The sequence below is a fragment of the Pseudophryne corroboree genome, chromosome 5, assembly GCF_028390025.1.
Source record: "Pseudophryne corroboree isolate aPseCor3 chromosome 5, aPseCor3.hap2, whole genome shotgun sequence".
Lineage (NCBI taxonomy): Eukaryota > Metazoa > Chordata > Amphibia > Anura > Myobatrachidae > Pseudophryne > Pseudophryne corroboree.
In genome coordinates this window covers 582605127-582626892 of record NC_086448.1, presented here as the reverse complement: position 1 = coordinate 582626892, position 21766 = coordinate 582605127, and the positions used below count along the sequence as shown (strand labels likewise).

At 42.9% G+C, this 21766-nt stretch overlaps 1 protein-coding gene across 1 annotated transcript in view; it reads right to left on the bottom strand.

The window, feature by feature from the left end:
- The window catches only part of LOC134929632 (uncharacterized), a gene marked incomplete at its 5' end in the record, with an annotated part of 71982 nt that extends 50713 nt beyond the window's left edge, over positions 1-21269 (bottom strand). The window contains 4 exons of the mRNA XM_063925215.1: positions 14810-14820; positions 16200-18099; positions 19765-20337; positions 21145-21269. Of these exons, the coding sequence (XP_063781285.1) occupies positions 14810-14820; positions 16200-18099; positions 19765-20337; positions 21145-21269 (2609 nt within the window). The remainder of the gene's footprint in view (positions 1-14809; positions 14821-16199; positions 18100-19764; positions 20338-21144) is intronic.
- Positions 21270-21766: the final 497 nt, after the last annotated feature.

Genomic DNA, 21766 nt, shown 5'->3' with positions numbered 1-21766 from the left:
ATCAACCAGTCTATATATTAGCAGCAGACACAGTACAGTGCGGTAGTTCACGGCTGTGGCTACCTCTGTGTCGGCACTCGGCAGCCCGTCCATAATTGTATACTAGTATCCAATCCATCCATCTCCATTGTTTACCTGAGGTGCCTTTTAGTTGTGCCTATTAAAATATGGAGAACAAAAATGTTGAGGTTCCAAAATTAGGGAAAGATCAAGATCCACTTCCACCTCGTGCTGAAGCTGCTGCAACTAGTCATGGCCGAGACGATGAAATGCCAGCAACGTCGTCTGCCAAGGCCGATGCCCAATGTCATAGTACAGAGCATGTCAAATCCAAAACACCAAATATCAGTAAAAAAAGGACTCCAAAACCTAAAATAAAATTGTCGGAGGAGAAGCGTAAACTTGCCAATATGCCATTTACCACACGGAGTGGCAAGGAACGGCTGAGGCCCTGGCCTATGTTCATGGCTAGTGGTTCAGCTTCACATGAGGATGGAAGCACTCAGCCTCTCGCTAGAAAAATGAAAAGACTCAAGCTGGCAAAAGCAGCACAGCAAAGAACTGTGCATTCTTCGAAATCCCAAATCCACAAGGAGAGTCCAATTGTGTCGGTTGCGATGCCTGACCTTCCCAACACTGGACGTGAAGAGCATGCGCCTTCCACCATTTGCACGCCCCCTGCAAGTGCTGGAAGGAGCACCCGCAGTCCAGTTCCTGATAGTCAGATTGAAGATGTCAGTGTTGAAGTACACCAGGATGAGGAGGATATGGGTGTTGCTGGCGCTGGGGAGGAAATTGACCAGGAGGATTCTGATGGTGAGGTGGTTTGTTTAAGTCAGGCACCCGGGGAGACACCTGTTGTCCGTGGGAGGAATATGGCCGTTGACATGCCAGGTGAAAATACCAAAAAAATCAGCTCTTCGGTGTGGAGGTATTTCACCAGAAATGCGGACAACAGGTGTCAAGCCGTGTGTTCCCTTTGTCAAGCTGTAATAAGTAGGGGTAAGGACGTTAACCACCTCGGAACATCCTCCCTTATACGTCACCTGCAGCGCATTCATAATAAGTCAGTGACAAGTTCAAAAACTTTGGGTGACAGCGGAAGCAGTCCACTGACCAGTAAATCCCTTCCTCTTGTAACCAAGCTCACGCAAACCACCCCACCAACTCCCTCAGTGTCAATTTCCTCCTTCCCCAGGAATGCCAATAGTCCTGCAGGCCATGTCACTGGCAATTCTGACGAGTCCTCTCCTGCCTGGGATTCCTCCGATGCATCCTTGCGTGTAACGCCTACTGCTGCTGGCGCTGCTGTTGTTGCCGCTGGGAGTCGATGGTCATCCCAGAGGGGAAGTCATAAGCCCACTTGTACTACTTCCAGTAAGCAATTGACTGTTCAACAGTCCTTTGCGAGGAAGATGAAATATCACAGCAGTCATCCTACTGCAAAGCGGATAACTGAGTCCTTGACAACTATGTTGGTGTTAGACGTGCGTCCGGTATCCGCCGTTAATTCACAGGGAACTAGACAATTTATTGAGGCAGTGTGCCCCCGTTACCAAATACCATCTAGGTTCCACTTCTCTAGGCAGGCGATACCGAGAATGTACACGGACGTCAGAAAAAGACTCACCAGTGTCCTAAAAAATGCAGTTGTACCCAATGTCCACTTAACCACGGACATGTGGACAAGTGGAGCAGGGCAGGGTCAGGACTATATGACTGTGACAGCCCACTGGGTAGATGTATGGACTCCCGCCGCAAGAACAGCAGCGGCGGCACCAGTAGCAGCATCTCGCAAACGCCAACTCTTTCCTAGGCAGGCTACGCTTTGTATCACCGCTTTCCAGAATACGCACACAGCTGAAAACCTCTTACGGCAACTGAGGAAGATCATCGCGGAATGGCTTACCCCAATTGGACTCTCCTGTGGATTTGTGGCATCGGACAACGCCAGCAATATTGTGTGTGCATTAAATATGGGCAAATTCCAGCACGTCCCATGTTTTGCACATACCTTGAATTTGGTGGTGCAGAATTTTTTAAAAAACGACAGGGGCGTGCAAGAGATGCTGTCGGTGGCCAGAAAAATTGCGGGACACTTTCGGCGTACAGGCACCATGTACAGAAGACTGGAGCACCACCAAAAACTACTGAACCTGCCCTGCCATCATCTGAAGCAAGAAGTGGTAACGAGGTGGAATTCAACCCTCTATATGCTTCAGAGGTTGGAGGAGCAGCAAAAGGCCATTCAAGCCTATACAATTGAGCACGATATAGTAGGTGGAATGCACCTGTCTCAAGTGCAGTGGAGAATGATTTCAACGTTGTGCAAGGTTCTGATGCCCTTTGAACTTGCCACACGTGAAGTCAGTTCAGACACTGCCAGCCTGAGTCAGGTCATTCCCCTCATCAGGCTTTTGCAGAAGAAGCTGGAGGCATTGAAGAAGGAGCTAAAAGGGAGCGATTCCGCTAGGCATGTGGGACTTGTGGATGCAGCCCTTAATTCGCTTAACAAGGATTCACGGGTGGTCAATCTGTTGAAATCAGAGCACTACATTTTGGCCACCGTGCTCGATCCTAGATTTAAAGCCTACCTTGGATCTCTCTTTCCGGCAGACACAGGTCTGCTGGGGTTGAAAGACCTGCTGGTGACAAAATTGTCAAGTCAAGCGGAACGCGACCTGTCAACATCTCCTCCTTCACATTCTCCCGCAACTGGGGGTGCGAGGAAAAGGCTCAGAATTCCGAGCCCACCCGCTGGCGGTGATGCAGGGCAGTCTGGAGCGACTGCTGATGCTGACATCTGGTCCGGACTGAAGGACCTGACAACAATTACGGACATGTCGTCTACTGTCACTGCATATGATTCTCTCAACATTGATAGAATGGTGGAGGATTATATGAGTGACCGCATCCAAGTAGGCACGTCACACAGTCCGTACTTATACTGGCAGGAAAAAGAGGCAATTTGGAGGCCCTTGCACAAACTGGCTTTATTCTACCTAAGTTGCCCTCCCACAAGTGTGTACTCCGAAAGAGTGTTTAGTGCCGCCGCTCACCTTGTCAGCAATCGGCGTACGAGGTTACATCCAGAAAATGTGGAGAAGATGATGTTCATTAAAATGAATTATAATCAATTCCTCCGCGGAGACATTGACCAGCAGCAATTGCCTCCACAAAGTACACAGGGAGCTGAGATGGTGGATTCCAGTGGGGACGAATTGATAATCTGTGAGGAGGGGGATGTACACGGTGATATATCGGAGGGTGAAGATGAGGTGGACATCTTGCCTCTGTAGAGCCAGTTTGTGCAAGGAGAGATTAATTGCTTCTTTTTTGGGGGGGGTCCAAACCAACCCGTCATATCAGTCACAGTCGTGTGGCAGACCCTGTCACTGAAATGATGGGTTGGTTAAAGTGTGCATGTCCTGTTTTGTTTATACAACATAAGGGTGGGTGGGAGGGCCCAAGGACAATTCCATCTTGCACCTCTTTTTTCTTTTCTTTTTCTTTGCATCATGTGCTGATTGGGGAGGGTTTTTTGGAAGGGACATCCTGCGTGACACTGCAGTGCCACTCCTAGATGGGCCCGGTGTTTGTGTCGGCCACTAGGGTCGCTAATCTTACTCACACAGTCAGCTACCTCATTGCGCCTCTTTTTTTCTTTGCGTCATGTGCTATTTGGGGAGGGTTTTTTGGAAGGGACATCCTGCGTGACACTGCAGTGCCACTCCTAGATGGGCCCGGTGTTTGTGTCGGCCACTAGGGTCGCTAATCTTACTCACACAGCTACCTCATTGCGCCTCTTTTTTTCTTTGCGTCATGTGCTGTTTGGGGAGGGTTTTTTGGAAGGGACATCCTGCGTGACACTGCAGTGCCACTCCTAGATGGGCCCGGTGTTTGTGTCGGCCACTAGGGTCGCTTATCTTACTCACACAGCGACCTCGGTGCAAATTTTAGGACTAAAAATAATATTGTGAGGTGTGAGGTATTCAGAATAGACTGAAAATGAGTGTAAATTATGGTTTTTGAGGTTAATAATACTTTGGGATCAAAATGACCCCCAAATTCTATGATTTAAGCTGTTTTTTAGTGTTTTTTGAAAAAAACACCCGAATCCAAAACACACCCGAATCCGACAAAAAAAATTCGGTGAGGTTTTGCCAAAACGCGTTCGAACCCAAAACACGGCCGCGGAACCGAACCCAAAACCAAAACCCGAAAAATTTCAGGCGCTCATCTCTAATCGCTACGCCACGAACAACGGCAGCTAGCAATCAACTCGAAATGAAGGCCATGGTTTTGCCCAACTGCTAACAAATTTGCTGCTGCGATCAACTCTGAATTAGGCCCTTGGTCTCTGCACCAGAAAAACTGAACCCACATTCTTTACCTATCTCTAAAACTAAAATGTGTACAGTTAAAACTTAGGGGCTGTTTTTCACCTGATTTCTCGAATATCTGAGAGCATTAATTTGACAAAATTGCTGTATATATTGGAGCTTTTTTTTCAGTTAATAAATAATCTTTTGGTTTATTTTAAAAAATGCAAACATTCCTTAAGTGATTTAAACTCCTCTGAAAACACCCCTTGGGTATACACTATGAAAAATGGAAGATTTACAACCTTCAATCAAACAGAAACTTAATGCTTGATAGTGTGCCTATTAATGTTTTTTATTCTTTGACATTGTTAAATAAAAAACATGTGGAGAGCTGAGCTGCACAAGAAGCTGAGTTTATGGGAAGATATAAAGGAGGAGTTCTCTTTCTGATGGAAGAGTTGAAATCTCTAACAAATGTGTCTACAGGACTTAGGGCGGGATGTACTAAGCTCTACTGCTGCGCTAATTGCCTTCTCACCGCTCTGTTGACATCTCCATAGTAACATTTCTCCTCCCCTCCCAGTGCTGCCATTCTGTCCCGTTGTTTTCTCTACCGGCAATCGCCGGTATGAACTAACAGAAGTATCGCTGCTCCTCCGTTGCGACCACTCAGCGTTGTGTATGCTGCGCTCGGCTCTCCATAGATACCCTCCTGCGCATGCGCACCGCTGCGGACACTCAGAGCTCAGCGTGCACATGATGGAATCCTAAGACATGCGCAGGAGGGTATCTGTGAAGAGCCGAGCGCAGCATACACAACGCTGAGTGGCCGCAACGGAGAAGCAGCGATACTTCTGTTAGTTCATACCGGCGATTGCCGGTAGAGAAAACAAAGGGAGAGAATGGCAGCGCTGGGAGGGGAGGAGAAATGTTACTATGGCGATGTCAACAGAGCGGTGAGAAGGCAATTATCGCAGCGGTAGAGCTTAGTACATCCCGCCCTTAGGGGGAAATGTACTAAGCAGTGATAGAAGTGGAGAAGTGAGCCAGTGGAGAAGTTGCCCATGGCAACCAATCAGCATTGACGTAACATTTAGAATTTGCATACTATAAAGTATACAGAGCAGCTGATTGGTTGCCATGGGCAACATTGTAGTGCCCCAATTCAAAATATGCCACATTGTAGTGCCATCAGTTCACAGTATGTCACACAGTGTCCACAGTACATATTATGCCAGATTGTAGTGCCCCCAGTTCATAGAATGCAATATTAAAGTGCCACAGTTCATATTATGCCACATTACAGTGCCCTCATTAATATTGACCCTCAATACAGGGAAGTCCAGGCCTGTGGCATCCCTCGTGTTAGTCACTATTTGCAAGTTGCAAATTAGAACACGAGGACATGCACTCAAACTGGAGGCAGGTAGGTTCAGGGGAAACTTGAGGAAAAATTACTTCACAAAAAAGGTAGTGGCCAAGTGGAATACCCTCCCATCAGAGGTGGTAGAGGCTAAGTTAGTAGAGCAATTTAAACATGCATGGGATAGACATAAGGATATCCTTACAAAGAAATAAGGATCAAATAAGGTTGAGGTAAAAGTATGGTAAAAAGGGGCAGATTAGATGGGCCAAGTGGTTCTTATCTGCTGTCAAGTTTTATGTTTCTATGTTTCTAAGCCCCAGACCATCACACTTCATCCTCCCTGTAGGGCAGTTGGTTTCACAGGGATTTATGTACTAAGTGGCAGCTTGTAAAAGCCGCTGCTTCCCAACATGTTTAAAACTGATAGCTAAAAGGAAAATGTTTTTAATAGAAGAACATAGATTTAAACACGCTGGGAAGTAAATAAATCACATACACCGAGATACCACCGTTTCATATTCAAATTGGCCCGAAGAGACATCGGGAGTAAAAAAAACCTGATGTTTCTTCGGGTGCTGCGGTCGGACTACTTTTTGGGTGAAATAGCCCCGTTTTCGGATGAAAACGGGGCTGTTATCGGGCATTTTGCTTCGTCTGCTGGAGGCAGGTGAAGCAAAACCCCTGATAAGCCGTGGCACACGCCGGCTTATCAGGGCCAATTAAATAGCCCCGGCGGCGAGACTTATCACCCGCCAGCTTCAGGCCAAATTGAATATCCCAATATATATCTTCCAGGCTTCAGACGTCCACTTGCAGTGCTTCTTGACCCTGGTAAAGCTCTTTTTCATTGCTGTAGAATGGCTGTAAGTCCTGAACCCATTACTTGTTCCCTGAAGGGAAGCTGCCTGTCTGGTGAGACAGAATGGGTCCTGGCTGGCTGGTGAGACAGAAATGGGAGCTTGCTGGCTAGAGGGGTGTCTGATTGGTGAGACTGAAGTGGGCTCTAGAGACAGAAGCAGCTGGGAGGAGAGACACTGGGGAGCTGAAGCTGCAGAAACACTGGGTAACGAGGCTGGGGAGAACTAGCTGGGAAGTACCAGGTAGAATTACTGGCACATTACTTCCTCCTACTTCCTACTGCACTGGGGGGAACCATTGTCTATTTTGACTTGGGCTCCTGTTATGAACTTATGCCCCTGCCAAGAACTGAGACTAAACCTGCACCTAGATGTGTGCTGCGTGGACCATCTAGGTGTAATGGTGCAAATCCAGTGCATATTATAAATTAGGTAAATGAGAACATGTGCAAATGGTTGATTTAATATCTACCTACACTTCATTCCAAATATTTGGCGGGAGAATGGCTATCATTGATATCTATGGAAAGACAGACTTATAGTACACACTGGAACTTTAACGAGGCAAATGACAATCAGGAATGGGTAAAAGCGCTGATCTCCACCTTTCCTCTTTCATCATCTATATAACTGATACATGATAGATATCTGCATGGCCAAGAAATGAATTGTGGAAACTGGATGCAGAAACAATTTTGCACCCATGCGTTTATGTAGTCTCTACCATTGAACCTACTGTATACGATAATATTGATATAAACAGTAGCCTGGTCTTGTCAAAAGATTTTTAAACCTGCTGAAAAAAAAAAAAGAGACTAGATCACCAATTACTAGACTGGTTTTCCAATTCTTCTCCGAATTCATTCCTGTGAGGCTGCAGAAGATTGGAAGTGTGTATAGTGACACAATTCTTACGCCAGATGGTTTCAGGAGATACAGATTGGAGAACTGCAGCAAAACTGGACAGGTGTGTATGCATAGATTGGGTGTCTACAAACAAGGGGCCTGATTCAGCCATGGCCGCAGGTTTGGAGCAACACACAAATTACCGAATATCAGGAATCTGTGGTCTTGCCATCTCCCCCGCACTTCCCCTCTGCCGCTGCCTGATTGACAGGCAGCAGTTTGAGGGGGTGGGGGAAAGCCTGTATGGCGGCATATCGGCCCTGTTTTCCGGGAATGGAAAGCCAGGCAGGCACGGATTATTGGGGGACCCGAGGCACTTAAAACAGGGGGGGGGCCAGGGGAAGGGGGTGTATATTATGCACCCCTCTCAACACGACCCATTCCCGGAGGGACAAAATGAAATGCTCCTGGACTGCCATCACCTGTGTTTAACTATTTAATTGATAAAAAAAGTTATTTCAACACAGGATGAGAAGCTGGGATCCCTGGGTAATTTATAGCTCTCTCCCCCCTCCTATCTCTCCTCTGGTCGGGAAGCTTCAATGGGGTGTCATGAAACCTGATACTCCTGTGTCTCTGCCTGCATTACATCCTGTCCTACTCGCATTCTGGCTGCCTGGTTCTGTTGCTGCACAATAGTGAGAGCTAGTGATGTCACTGTTCTCTGGCTGGATTGCCCCCTGATAGAGTGGGGCCTGGGGTACAGTATCCAATGTTCCCCTTCCTTAATCTGGCTATGGAGCCTGGAGTCTGCGTGTCACCATGTAGACTTCCTGGCCAGGCCAGCCCCTACTTCCATCAGTCATCTGAATAAGCTGAAGCTTACTCAGTTGGCCATCTGCATGGACAGGGCCGAAACTAGGATTTTCAGCACCAGGGGCAAGGCAATAATTTGGCGCCTGCCCCCACCCCAAAAAATAATTAAATAAATAATAATAATATTAAAATAAAAAATAAATTAAAAAAGGGGATACTATTGGACAATATTCCAAATGCCCTAAATAAAAAATAAATTAAAAAAGGGGATACTATTGGACAATATTCCAAATGCCCTAAGCGTCACATGCCCCCCCCCCCAGCATGTTCAACTACATGCTCCTCTGTGTGTCCCCATACATTGCACTATATCACTGCACCTTATCATAACACTTCATCACTGCACTACATTCTCCTATCCACTGCACTATGGAGTAATTCAGACCTGATCACTCGCTAGCTTTTTTGCAGCGCTGTGATCAGGTCAGAACTGCGCATGTGTATGCACTGCAATGCGCAGGCACGTCGCATGTGTACAAAGTGGATCACCAATCAGCGATGGGTTTGTGCAAAAGATCCATTCGCACGGCAGTTTGCAAAGAGATTGACAGAAAGAAGGCGTTTGTGGGTGGTAACTGACCATTTTCAGGGAGTGGTTGGAAAAATGCAGGCGTGTCCAAGCGTTTGCAGGGAGGGTTCCTGATGTCAATTCCAGTCTTGGACAGGCTGACGTGATCGCAGCGGCTGAGTAAGTCCTGGGATACTCAGAGACTGCACAAGATCTGTTTGTTCAGCTCTGCTACAAATGCGTTCGCATACTAGCAAAGCGAAAATACACTCACCTGTTGGCGGCGACTATCTGTTTGCAGCAGTGCAAAAAAACCCTAGCAAGCGATCAGGTCTGAATTAGGCCCTATATCACTATACTACATCCCCTACACATTGAACTACATCACTACACTACATGCCCCTATGCACTGCACTACATACCCTATATGCTGCATGACATCGCTACACTACATCCCTTTATATTCTACACCACATCAGTGCACTTCAGGCCCCTATATACTGCAGTACATTACTACACTACATACCCTGGCCTATATGGTACACTACATCACTGCACTACACCCCCCTATATGCTACACTAAATCCCCCCACCTGGAAGGCAAAGCGGAGGTTGATACTGCTAAAAGGGAGCACAGCGCACTTCTATAGCTTGTACGATGCACCGCACGCTAGTCGCAGCACGGCATGAGAGTTTAAGACAGTAGCTGACATAGGAGAGATCCCAGTTACTGGAGCTCACCCACACAGCATCGGAGTCAGCAGCGAGTAGGCAGGTGGGTCAGATACATTGCCCTGGGAGCTGTCTCCTGTCTCACTGGATCAGCACAGTACTGTCGGTAAAAAAACAAAATAAAATAACTATGTCTAGATTGTAAGCTTGCGAGCAGGGCCTTCCTACCTCTATGACTGTTTGTTATTACCCAGTTTTGTTATATCATTTTATTTCGAATTGTAAAGCGAAATGGAATTTGCTGCACTATATAAAAAACTGTTAATAAATAATAATAAATAAACCTGCTACTCTGTAACTCTTTGGCGCCCCCTCAAATCCTGCACCCAGGGCGCATGCCTCCTTAGTCCCCCCCTAGTTACGGCCCTGGCATGGAATATCACAACATCAGTCGCAGTGCCGGGATTCACAGCTACATGCAGGAGGAGGCTTTTCTGAGATGTCTCCTGCATGCCCCTCCTTCAAAATGGATGGAAATACAATGCTGCTTGCATGCAGCATTGCTTTCCATCCATCTCGTAATCAGGCCCAAGGTTTCCAGTAGGATTATGTCAACAGTCTGGTCTAAAGTTGGATCCCCGGCCGATTGGACAAGTGTGTACCCAGCTTCACAAATCAAAACATTTGTTAGAAAAGTATTTTGTTATATTTGTATATTCTGTATTTAGGAGATTCTGCAGGTGAATACAAAATGTAATATTGCCAACAGTAACAAATTTGCCACCTTGCAACTAAAAGATACAGTGATGGTAGACAATATATGGTATACAGTACATAGGACATGTGGAAAGCTACATCCTTTCCATCAGGCTAGTTCTGTTCTCCCACTTCTCACTAAAAAATAAAACATCTCTGTAGTGCAACCTGTGGTTTTTATTTTCCATAGGCTTCTGTTCCTGGATAGACAGAAAGCATTTCCCCGCACTTGGAACATTCGTGTGACAGTATCAAAATCTTGGAAGCAAATAAGAGGTGTGGTAAAATACTTTTTGGATGAACTTCAATAAATATTAAATTCTTGCTTACAGAAGTTGGTCCTGCTTTCTTGATACACATTGTGACAAGGATGCAGAGTAGTAAGTAGGATTTATCCACTCAAGTTTACCTCTGGTGTTAGTTTTACACACAGGTCCCTTTCCCTGCTGTTTTTTTTTTTTTTGTTGAGGATTTGAAACTACACTTCATACATGGACATTATGGTGGTCATTCCGAGTTGATCGCTCGTTATTTTTTTTTTTGCAACGGAGCGATTAGTCGCTAATGCGCATGCGCAATGTCCGCAGTGCGACTGCGCCAAGTAAATTTGCTATTAAGTTTGGTATTTTACTCACGACATTACGAGGTTTTTTCTTCGTTCTGGTGATTGTAGTGTGATTGACAGGAAGTGGGTGTTTCTGGGCGGAAACTGGGCGTTTTATGGGAGTGTGCGAAAAAACGCTGCCGTTTCTGGGAAAAACGTGGGAGTGGCTGGAGAAACGGGGGAGTGTCTGGGCGAACGCTGGGTGTGTTTGTGACGTCAAACCAGGAACGAAACTGACTGAACTGATCGCAGTGGCAGAGTAAGTCTCGAGCTACTCAGAAACTGCTAAGAACTGTCTATTCGCAAATCTGCTAATCTTTCGTTCGCAAATCTACTATGCTAAGATTCACTCCCAGTAGGCGGCGGCTTAGCGTGTGCAAAGCTGCTAAAAGCAGCTTGCGAGCGAACAACTCGGAATGAGGGCCTATGTCTGGACCGTATGGTGACTTATGACTGTGAATTACATGAGTGTGTGAATACACATTAAACTGTGTTACTCTATCCTATCAGGACGCACCTTTTCTATATTTTTCCCTAGGATCCTTGTTAGCCAAAAGAAATGTGTTAACAATTTTTCCAGTGATTGGCAGTAGGAAAGTGGCAGATGAATTTGGGTATGTTTGAAAATATATAGAGCAAATGGGCAGAGAAATCACCTTAAGCGCATTAATCCTATCCTCCCAGGATAAATGAGAAAGATCACATCTAGAATGTGTAAACGTAAGAGAAAATCATTTCACTAGATCAGTGGTTCTCAAACTGTGTGCCATGGCACCCTGGGGTGCCTCAGGACACTTGCAGGGGTGCCTCGGATTGGTGGACCATTCAAATTATTTATGGTCAATGTAATAGGCAAAGCGGGTTGCTGTTATGTAACCGATGGTCAGGAGACTGCTGGTCACATTACCGGCCCCTAAATCCCACCCGCTTAGAATCCTGATGGTCGGCATGCCGACCAACAGGGACTATACCCACTCGTGGGTGTCCACGACACCCATAGAGTGGGAATAGAACCTGTGGCAAGTGCAGTGAGTCACCGAGCCCGCAAGGGGCTTGTTGTGATTGCCCCGCCCCCCGGCATTCCGCTACCGGGATACAGGCATCGGTATGCTCATCGGACCGCCGTTCACGCATACCCAACCAGGCGAAACCAGTGCTGGTTGCTGCCAATCATAAAATATGTGGATAAACAGAAGCACATCTTGTTTCTCACCACATAACTAAACCTGGACCATTTTTGTCTGTCTTCCAGTATTTGGGAGCAAATGGTCAATTGTCATTTGCTCCCGTACATTACCAGATTTTCGTTCCAATGAACCAGATTGGACAGCTAATCTTTAAGTGTGTAGGGCCTTAAGGATGACATATAAAGACAATTTACTTATATAATATTTTTCTAAATTACTCAATAAGAAAGTTTAGGCCTAAGGGTTCTGTGAAAAAAACATCTGAAACTCTAGGGTGCCGTGATTCAAAAACGTTTGGGAATCACTGCACTAGATCAATCTAGATAACAGACCCTAAGTAATTAATGTTGAAGTGTTACCATTTAATATGGAATGTGTAAGCAGGTTGTCTGCAATGTATGATGTTCAGAGCCTCATATTTCGTTAATGTTTAAAATGTTCTTAAACATTGTCATCAGATTCTGCCAAGTAGGGGTACATTTAGTAAGTGTCCCTTTTCAAAGCCACTGTGTTTTGGGTGGGATTTAAAGGAACAATAATGTTAAATACGATACAAACATGCTTGTTCCTGCGCTGCTTAGAAAATGTTCCCCTGGGGTTCTTATCTGTAGCCGCAGGGCCGTAACTACATGTGTGCGAAGTGTGCCTTGCACACAGCGCACTTCAGCTGAGGGCGCATCATGCGCTGTCTGCTGTAGGCAGCGGTATTGACCCATTTTTAAATGTTATTCATAATTTATCAAGCCCCCTCTCCTGCCCACCACCAAGTCCGCCTTCTCCTACCCATAAATAATCCTGCCGCTGACACTACCAGTAGTCCAGGACTCCACAACCTTTAATTGCCGGCCTGGGTGCCCGCATGTCACTTGCGTGACGCCCGGCTCTCATCATGCAGCCCAGACAGAGTTCTGCCTCCAAGACAGATCTCCGGCCAGTGGGGGTGGGCGGGCCAATGACTGACCGATGTAAGGCATGTATTGGAGGACTGTGAGTGCGGGACCCGGGAATCGCCAGGACAGAGGAAGATGGACCTCACCAAACAGGCTTCAGCAGTGCAGGTAACTGTCTCTATATGCACACATGCACCCCCGCGATCATCACCCCACCCCCAGAGCAGAAGCACATTCAGTATCATACCCCCCCAAACACGCACAGAACAGCAGCACTTTCATCATCCCCATAACAATCCCCCTCCCTTTGATCACCCCTCCCCTCTTACTGCGATCGCACAGAAATTATATGCCACAGATATACTGTTAGCTACACATATAGCTGCTTATGATGACTCTACCTGCCGTAATGTGTGACATGCGGCTCTGCCTGCCGTAGTGTGTACCATGGGACTCTGCCTGCCATAATGTGTAACATGGGGCTCTGCCTGCCGTAGTGTGTAACATGGGACTCTGCCTGCCGTAATGTGTGACATGGGGCTCTGCCTGCCGTAATGTGTAACATGGGGATCTGCCTGCCGGAATGTGTGTCATGGGGCTCTGCCTGCCGTAATATGTGACATGGGGTTCTGCCTGCCGTAATGTGTGACATGGGCTCTGCCTGCCGTAATGTGTAAAATGGGGACTCTTGCCTCCCGTAATGTGTGACATGGGGCTCTGCCTGCCGTAATGTGTAACATGGGGCTCTGCCTGCCGTAATGTGTAACATGGGGCTCTGCCTGCCGTAATGTGTGACATGGGGTTCTGCCTGCCGTAATGTGTGACATGGGGTTCTGCCTGCCGTAATGTGTGACATGGGGTTCTGCCTGCCGTAATGTGTGACATGGGGCTCTGCCTGCCGTAATGTGTAAAATGGGGACTCTTGCCTCCTGTAATGTGTGACATGAGGCTCTGCCTGCCATTATGTGTGACATGGGGCTCTGCCTGCCATAATGTGTGTAAGCGGCGTTATTGTGCAGCGTAATATGAATAATGGAGACTACTGTGCAGCGTAATATGAACTGGTATTATTTTGTGACCACGCCCCTTTCTAATGAACGCCCCTATATTTTCACGCGTGTCCTATTTGAAATATGGAGGGCGCCGATGCTGTTTCTTGCACACAGCGCTAAAATGTCTCGTTACAGCACTGTGTAGCCGTGAGGGCTGTTTGCAGCCTAAATGAGATCTGGTTACTGGAACATGTCTTTTTTTTTAAATAAATCTATAAACAATGTCTGGCATGCGCCGGCACATGTGCAGTTCTGACCCGATGCACCGCTGCAATAAACTGCAGCGTGCGATCGGGTTAAGGGGGGTACTCACGGGAGAGATGTGTGCTGAACGATCTTAACACAGACTGCTCAGCACACATCTCTCACCCCGCTCAGCACAGCACAACGGTGAAGTGAGCGACCCGCTAGATTGAGCCTGCATGCAGGCTCAATCTAGCATCGGCGATGCCGCGAGCGGGGCCGCGCATTGCTATCGCTGGAGGGCATACACACGGCAGATCCGTGCTTAAAATCTAAGCAATCTAGCAAGATTGCTTAGATTTTAAGCACAGATCTCTCCGTGTGTACCCCCCTTTAGAATGACCTCCAATGTTTTTTGAAGCATGATTAGACAGACATAGGTTATAAAACCTCCATAACTAGGATACAGTAGAGTGAAGAATGTTTAAGTATTATTTTATGCTCCAAGGAAGAAGCAAGGCATGTGCTGGTGGCACTGGGCCAGATATCTTCAGAAATAACAACATGCCACTTCTGAATTACAATTTGTTGGCGCATTGTGTTACAATTACGGCATCTGCTCATTCACACTGGCACACAGCTACAGGAAGACTTGTTTGGTGAATTGCAACAAATTTCTAGTCAAACAAGAGTCTGTGCTGTAAAATAAACAGAAATAGAAACAGCAATGCTACACTCTATACACATCCTTATGGGGAAATGTAACATTCTGCTGTATTGTTTAGATGCCAAAATAAATGAAATATATATATATATATATACACACACACACACACACACACACACACACATACATACATACATACATACATATATATATATATATATACACACATATATATATATATATATATATATATATATATATATATGTACAGAAATAATCTACAATGTAGCTATTTTGTCCCCTGAATTATAAGGGGTATATTCTCAGATGTGGATTAAACCTCTTTTAATAAACATTAGCCTATAAAGCTTGGCTTTCAATAGTTCTTTGAAGATTTTTGTAACGTGATGCCAGGATGTCAACCCTGAATGATTCACCACAAAGTTCCCCTGCTGCATATACTGAAGTATTAAAATAACATACAGTATTGTGTGCTGGCATGTTAGGGAAAGTAGACTGTAATCTTCAATGAGATAGAGACTGATATAAATTACAAATATTCTACCGTATGTATAACATTGTGTATTATGATGGCCCTGTACTGTACAAATAAATTATGATGTTGATACTACTACTACTGCTACTGATATTACCACTACTACTGCTACTGATATTACCACTACTACTACTACTACTGCTACTGATATTACCACTACTACTACTACTACTACTACTACTACTACTACTGATATTACCACCACCACTACTACTACTACTACTACTGATATTACCACTACTACTACTACTACTGCTACTGATATTACCACTACTACTACTACTACTACTGCTACTGATATTACCACTACTACTACTACTACTACTACTACTGATATTACCACCACTACTACTACTACTACTGCTACTGATATTACCACTACTACTACTACTACTGATATTACCACTACTACTACTGATATTACCACTACTACTACTGATATTACCACCACTACTACTACTACTACTGATATTACCACTACTACTACTGATATTACCACCACTACTACTACTACTACTGCTACTGATATTACCACTACTACTACTACTACTACTACTACTGCTACTGATATTACCACTACTACTACTACTACTACTACTACTGATATTACCACCACTACTACTACTACTACTGATATTACCACTACTACTACTACTACTGATATTACCACCACTACTACTACTACTACTACTACTACTACTACTGATATTACCACCACTACTACTACTACTACTACTACTACTACTACTGATATTACCACCACCACTACTACTACTACTACTACTACTACTACTACTGATATTACCACTACTACTACTGATATTACCACTACTACTACTGATATTACCACTACTACTACTACTACTGATATTACCACCACTACTACTACTACTACTGCTACTGATATTACCACTACTACTACTACTACTACTACTACTACTACTACTACTACTAATATTACCACCACTACTACTACTACTACTGCTGCTACTGATATTACCACTACTACTACTACTACTGATATTACCACTACTACTACTGATATTACCACTACTACTACTGATATTACCACCACTACTACTACTACTACTGATATTACCACTACTACTACTGATATTACCACCACTACTACTACTACTACTGCTACTGATATTACCACTACTACTACTACTACTACTACTACTGCTACTGATATTACCACTACTACTACTACTACCACTACTACTACTGATATTACCACCACTACTACTACTACTACTGCTACTGATATTACCACCACTACTACTACTACTACTGCTACTGATATTACCACTACTACTACTACTACTACTACTACTGATATTACCACCACTACTACTACTACTACTACTACTACTACTACTACTACTACTACTGATATTACCACCACTACTACTACTACTACTGATATTACCACTACTACTACTGATATTACCACTACTACTACTACTACTACTACTACTGATATTACCACCACTACTACTACTACTACTGATATTACCACTACTACTACTACTGATATTACCACCACTACTACTACTACTACTACTACTGATATTACCACCACTACTACTACTACTACTACTACTACTGATATTACCACCACTACTACTACTACTACTACTACTGATATTACCACTACTACTACTGATATTACCACTACTACTACTGATATTACCACTACTACTACTACTACTGCTACTGATATTACCACTACTACTACTACTACTACTACTGATATTACCACCACCACTACTACTACTACTGATATTACCACCACCACTACTACTACTACTGCTACTGATATTACCACTACTACTACTACTACTACTACTACTGATATTACCACTACTACTACTACTACTACTACTACTACTACTACTACTACTACTGATATTACCACCACTACTACTACTACTACTACTACTACTACTGATATTACCACTACTACTACTGATATTACCACCACTACTACTACTACTACTACTACTGATATTACCACTACTACTACTGATATTACCACTACTACTACTACTACTACTACTACTGATATTACCACTACTACTACTGCTACTGATATTACCACTACTACTACTACTGCTACTACTACTACTACTGATATTACCACCACTACTACTGCTACTGATATTACCACTACTACTACTACTACTACTACTGATATTACCACCACTACTACTACTACTACTACTACTGATATTACCACTACTACTACTGATATTACCACCACTACTACTACTACTACTACTACTACTACTGATATTACCACTACTACTACTGATATTACCACCACCACTACTACTACTACTACTACTACTACTACTACTACTACTGATATTACCACTACTACTACTACTGCTACTGATATTACCACTACTACTACTACTGATATTACCACCACTACTACTACTACTACTGATATTACCACTACTACTACTGCTACTGATATTACCACCACTACTACTACTACTACTACTGATATTACCACTACTACTACTACTACTACTACTACTGATATTACCACCACCACTACTACTACTACTACTACTACTACTACTACTACTACTGATATTACCACTACTACTACTGATATTACCACTACTACTACTACTACTACTACTACTGATATTACCACTACTACTACTGCTACTGATATTACCACTACTACTACTACTACTACTGATATTACCACTACTACTACTACTACTACTACTACTGATATTACCACCACCACTACTACTACTACTACTGCTACTGATATTACCACTACTACTACTACTACTACTACTGATATTACCACCACTACTACTACTACTGATATTACCACTACTACTACTACTACTACTACTGATATTACCACCACTACTACTACTACTGATATTACCACTACTACTGCTACTGATATTACCACTACTACTACTACTACTACTGATATTACCACCACCACTACTACTACTACTGATATTACCACTACTACTACTGATATTACCACTACTACTGATATTACCACTACTACTACTACTGATATTACCACCACTACTACTACTACTACTACTACTACTACTACTGATATTACCACTACTACTACTGCTACTGATATTACCACTACTACTACTAATATTACCACTACTACTACTACTGCTACTGATATTACCACCACTACTACTACTACTACTACTACTACTGATATTACCACTACTACTACTACTGCTACTGATATTACCACTACTACTACTGATATTACCACTACTACTACTACTACTACTACTGATATTACCACTACTGATATTACCACCACTACTACTACTACTACTACTACTACTACTACTACTACTGATATTACCACTACTACTACTACTACTACTACTACTGATATTACCACCACCACTACTACTACTACTACTACTACTACTACTACTGATATTACCACTACTACTACTGATATTACCACTACTACTACTGATATTACCACCACTACTACTACTACTGATATTACCACTACTACTACTGATATTACCACTACTACTACTGATATTACCACCACTACTACTACTACTACTACTGATATTACCACTACTACTACTACTACTGATATTACCACCACCACTACTACTACTACTGCTACTGATATTACCACTACTACTACTACTACTACTACTACTACTGATATTACCACCACTACTACTACTACTACTACTACTACTGATATTACCACTACTACTACTACTACTACTACTACTACTACTAATATTACCACCACTACTACTACTACTACTACTACTGATATTACCACTACTACTACTGATATTACCACTACTACTGATATTACCACCACTACTACTACTACTACTGATATTACCACTACTACTACTGCTACTGATATTACCACTACTACTACTACTACTACTACTACTACTGATATTACCACTACTACTACTACTGATATTACCACTACTGCTACTGATATTACCACTACTACTGCTACTGATATTACCACCACCACTACTACTACTACTGCTACTGATATTACCACTACTACTACTACTACTACTACTACTGATATTACCACCACTACTACTACTACTACTGATATTACCACTACTACTACTACTGATATTACCACCACTACTACTACTACTACTACTACTGATATTACCACCACTACTACTACTACTACTACTACTACTGATATTACCACCACTACTACTACTACTACTGATATTACCACTACTACTACTGATATTACCACTACTACTACTGATATTACCACTACTACTACTACTACTACTACTGCTACTGATATTACCACTACTACTACTACTACTACTACTGATATTACCACCACCACTACTACTACTACTGATATTACCACCACCACTACTACTACTACTGCTACTGATATTACCACTACTACTACTACTACTACTACTACTACTACTACTGATATTACCACTACTACTACTACTACTACTACTACTACTACTACTGATATTACCACCACTACTACTACTACTACTACTGATATTACCACCACTACTACTACTACTACTACTACTGATATTACCACTACTACTACTGATATTACCACTACTACTACTACTACTACTACTACTGATATTACCACTACTACTACTGCTACTGATATTACCACTACTACTACTGCTACTACTACTACTACTACTGATATTACCACCACTACTACTGCTACTGATATTACCACTACTACTACTACTACTACTGATATTACCACCACTACTACTACTACTACTACTGATATTACCACTACTACTACTGATATTACCACCACTACTACTACTACTACTACTACTACTGATATTACCACTACTACTACTGATATTACCACCACTACTACTACTACTACTACTACTACTACTACTACTACTACTACTACTACTACTACTACTGATATTACCACTACTACTACTACTGCTACTGATATTACCACTACTACTACTACTGATATTACCACCACTACTACTACTACTGATATTACCACTACTACTACTGCTACTGATATTACCACCACTACTACTACTACTACTACTGATATTACCACTACTACTACTACTACTACTACTACTGATATTTCCACCACTACTACTACTACTACTACTACTACTACTGATATTACCACTACTACTACTGATATTACCACTACTACTACTACTACTACTACTACTGATATTACCACTACTACTACTGCTACTGATATTACCACTACTACTACTACTACTACTGATATTACCACTACTACTACTACTACTACTACTACTGATATTACCACCACCACTACTACTACTACTACTACTGCTACTGATATTACCACTACTACTACTACTACTACTACTGATATTACCACCACTACTACTACTACTACTGATATTACCACTACTACTACTACTACTACTACTGATATTACCACCACTACTACTACTACTGATATTACCACTACTACTGCTACTGATATTACCACTACTACTACTACTACTACTACTGATATTACCACCACCACTACTACTACTACTACTACTGATATTACCACTACTACTACTGATATTACCACTACTACTGATATTACCACTACTACTACTGATATTACCACCACTACTACTACTACTACTACTACTACTACTGATATTACCACTACTACTACTGCTACTGATATTACCACTACTACTGATATTACCACCACTACTACTACTACTAATATTACCACTACTACTGCTACTGATATTACCACCACTACTACTACTACTACTACTACTACTACTACTACTACTACTACTACTACTACTACTACTGATATTACCACTACTACTACTACTGCTACTGATATTACCACTACTACTACTGATATTACCACTACTACTACTACTACTACTACTACTACTGATATTACCACTACTGATATTACCACCACTACTACTACTACTACTACTACTACTACTGATATTACCACTACTACTACTACTACTACTACTGATATTACCACCACTCACTACTACTACTACTACTACTACTACTGATATTACCACTACTACTACTGATATTACCACTACTACTACTGATATTACCACCACTACTACTACTACTACTACTACTGATATTACCACTACTACTACTGATATTACCACTACTACTACTGATATTACCACCACTACTACTACTACTACTACTACTACTACTACTGATATTACCACTACTACTACTACTACTGATATTACCACCACCACTACTACTACTACTGATATTACCACTACTACTACTACTACTACTACTACTACTACTGATATTACCACCACTACTACTACTACTACTACTACTACTACTGATATTACCACTACTACTACTACTACTAATATTA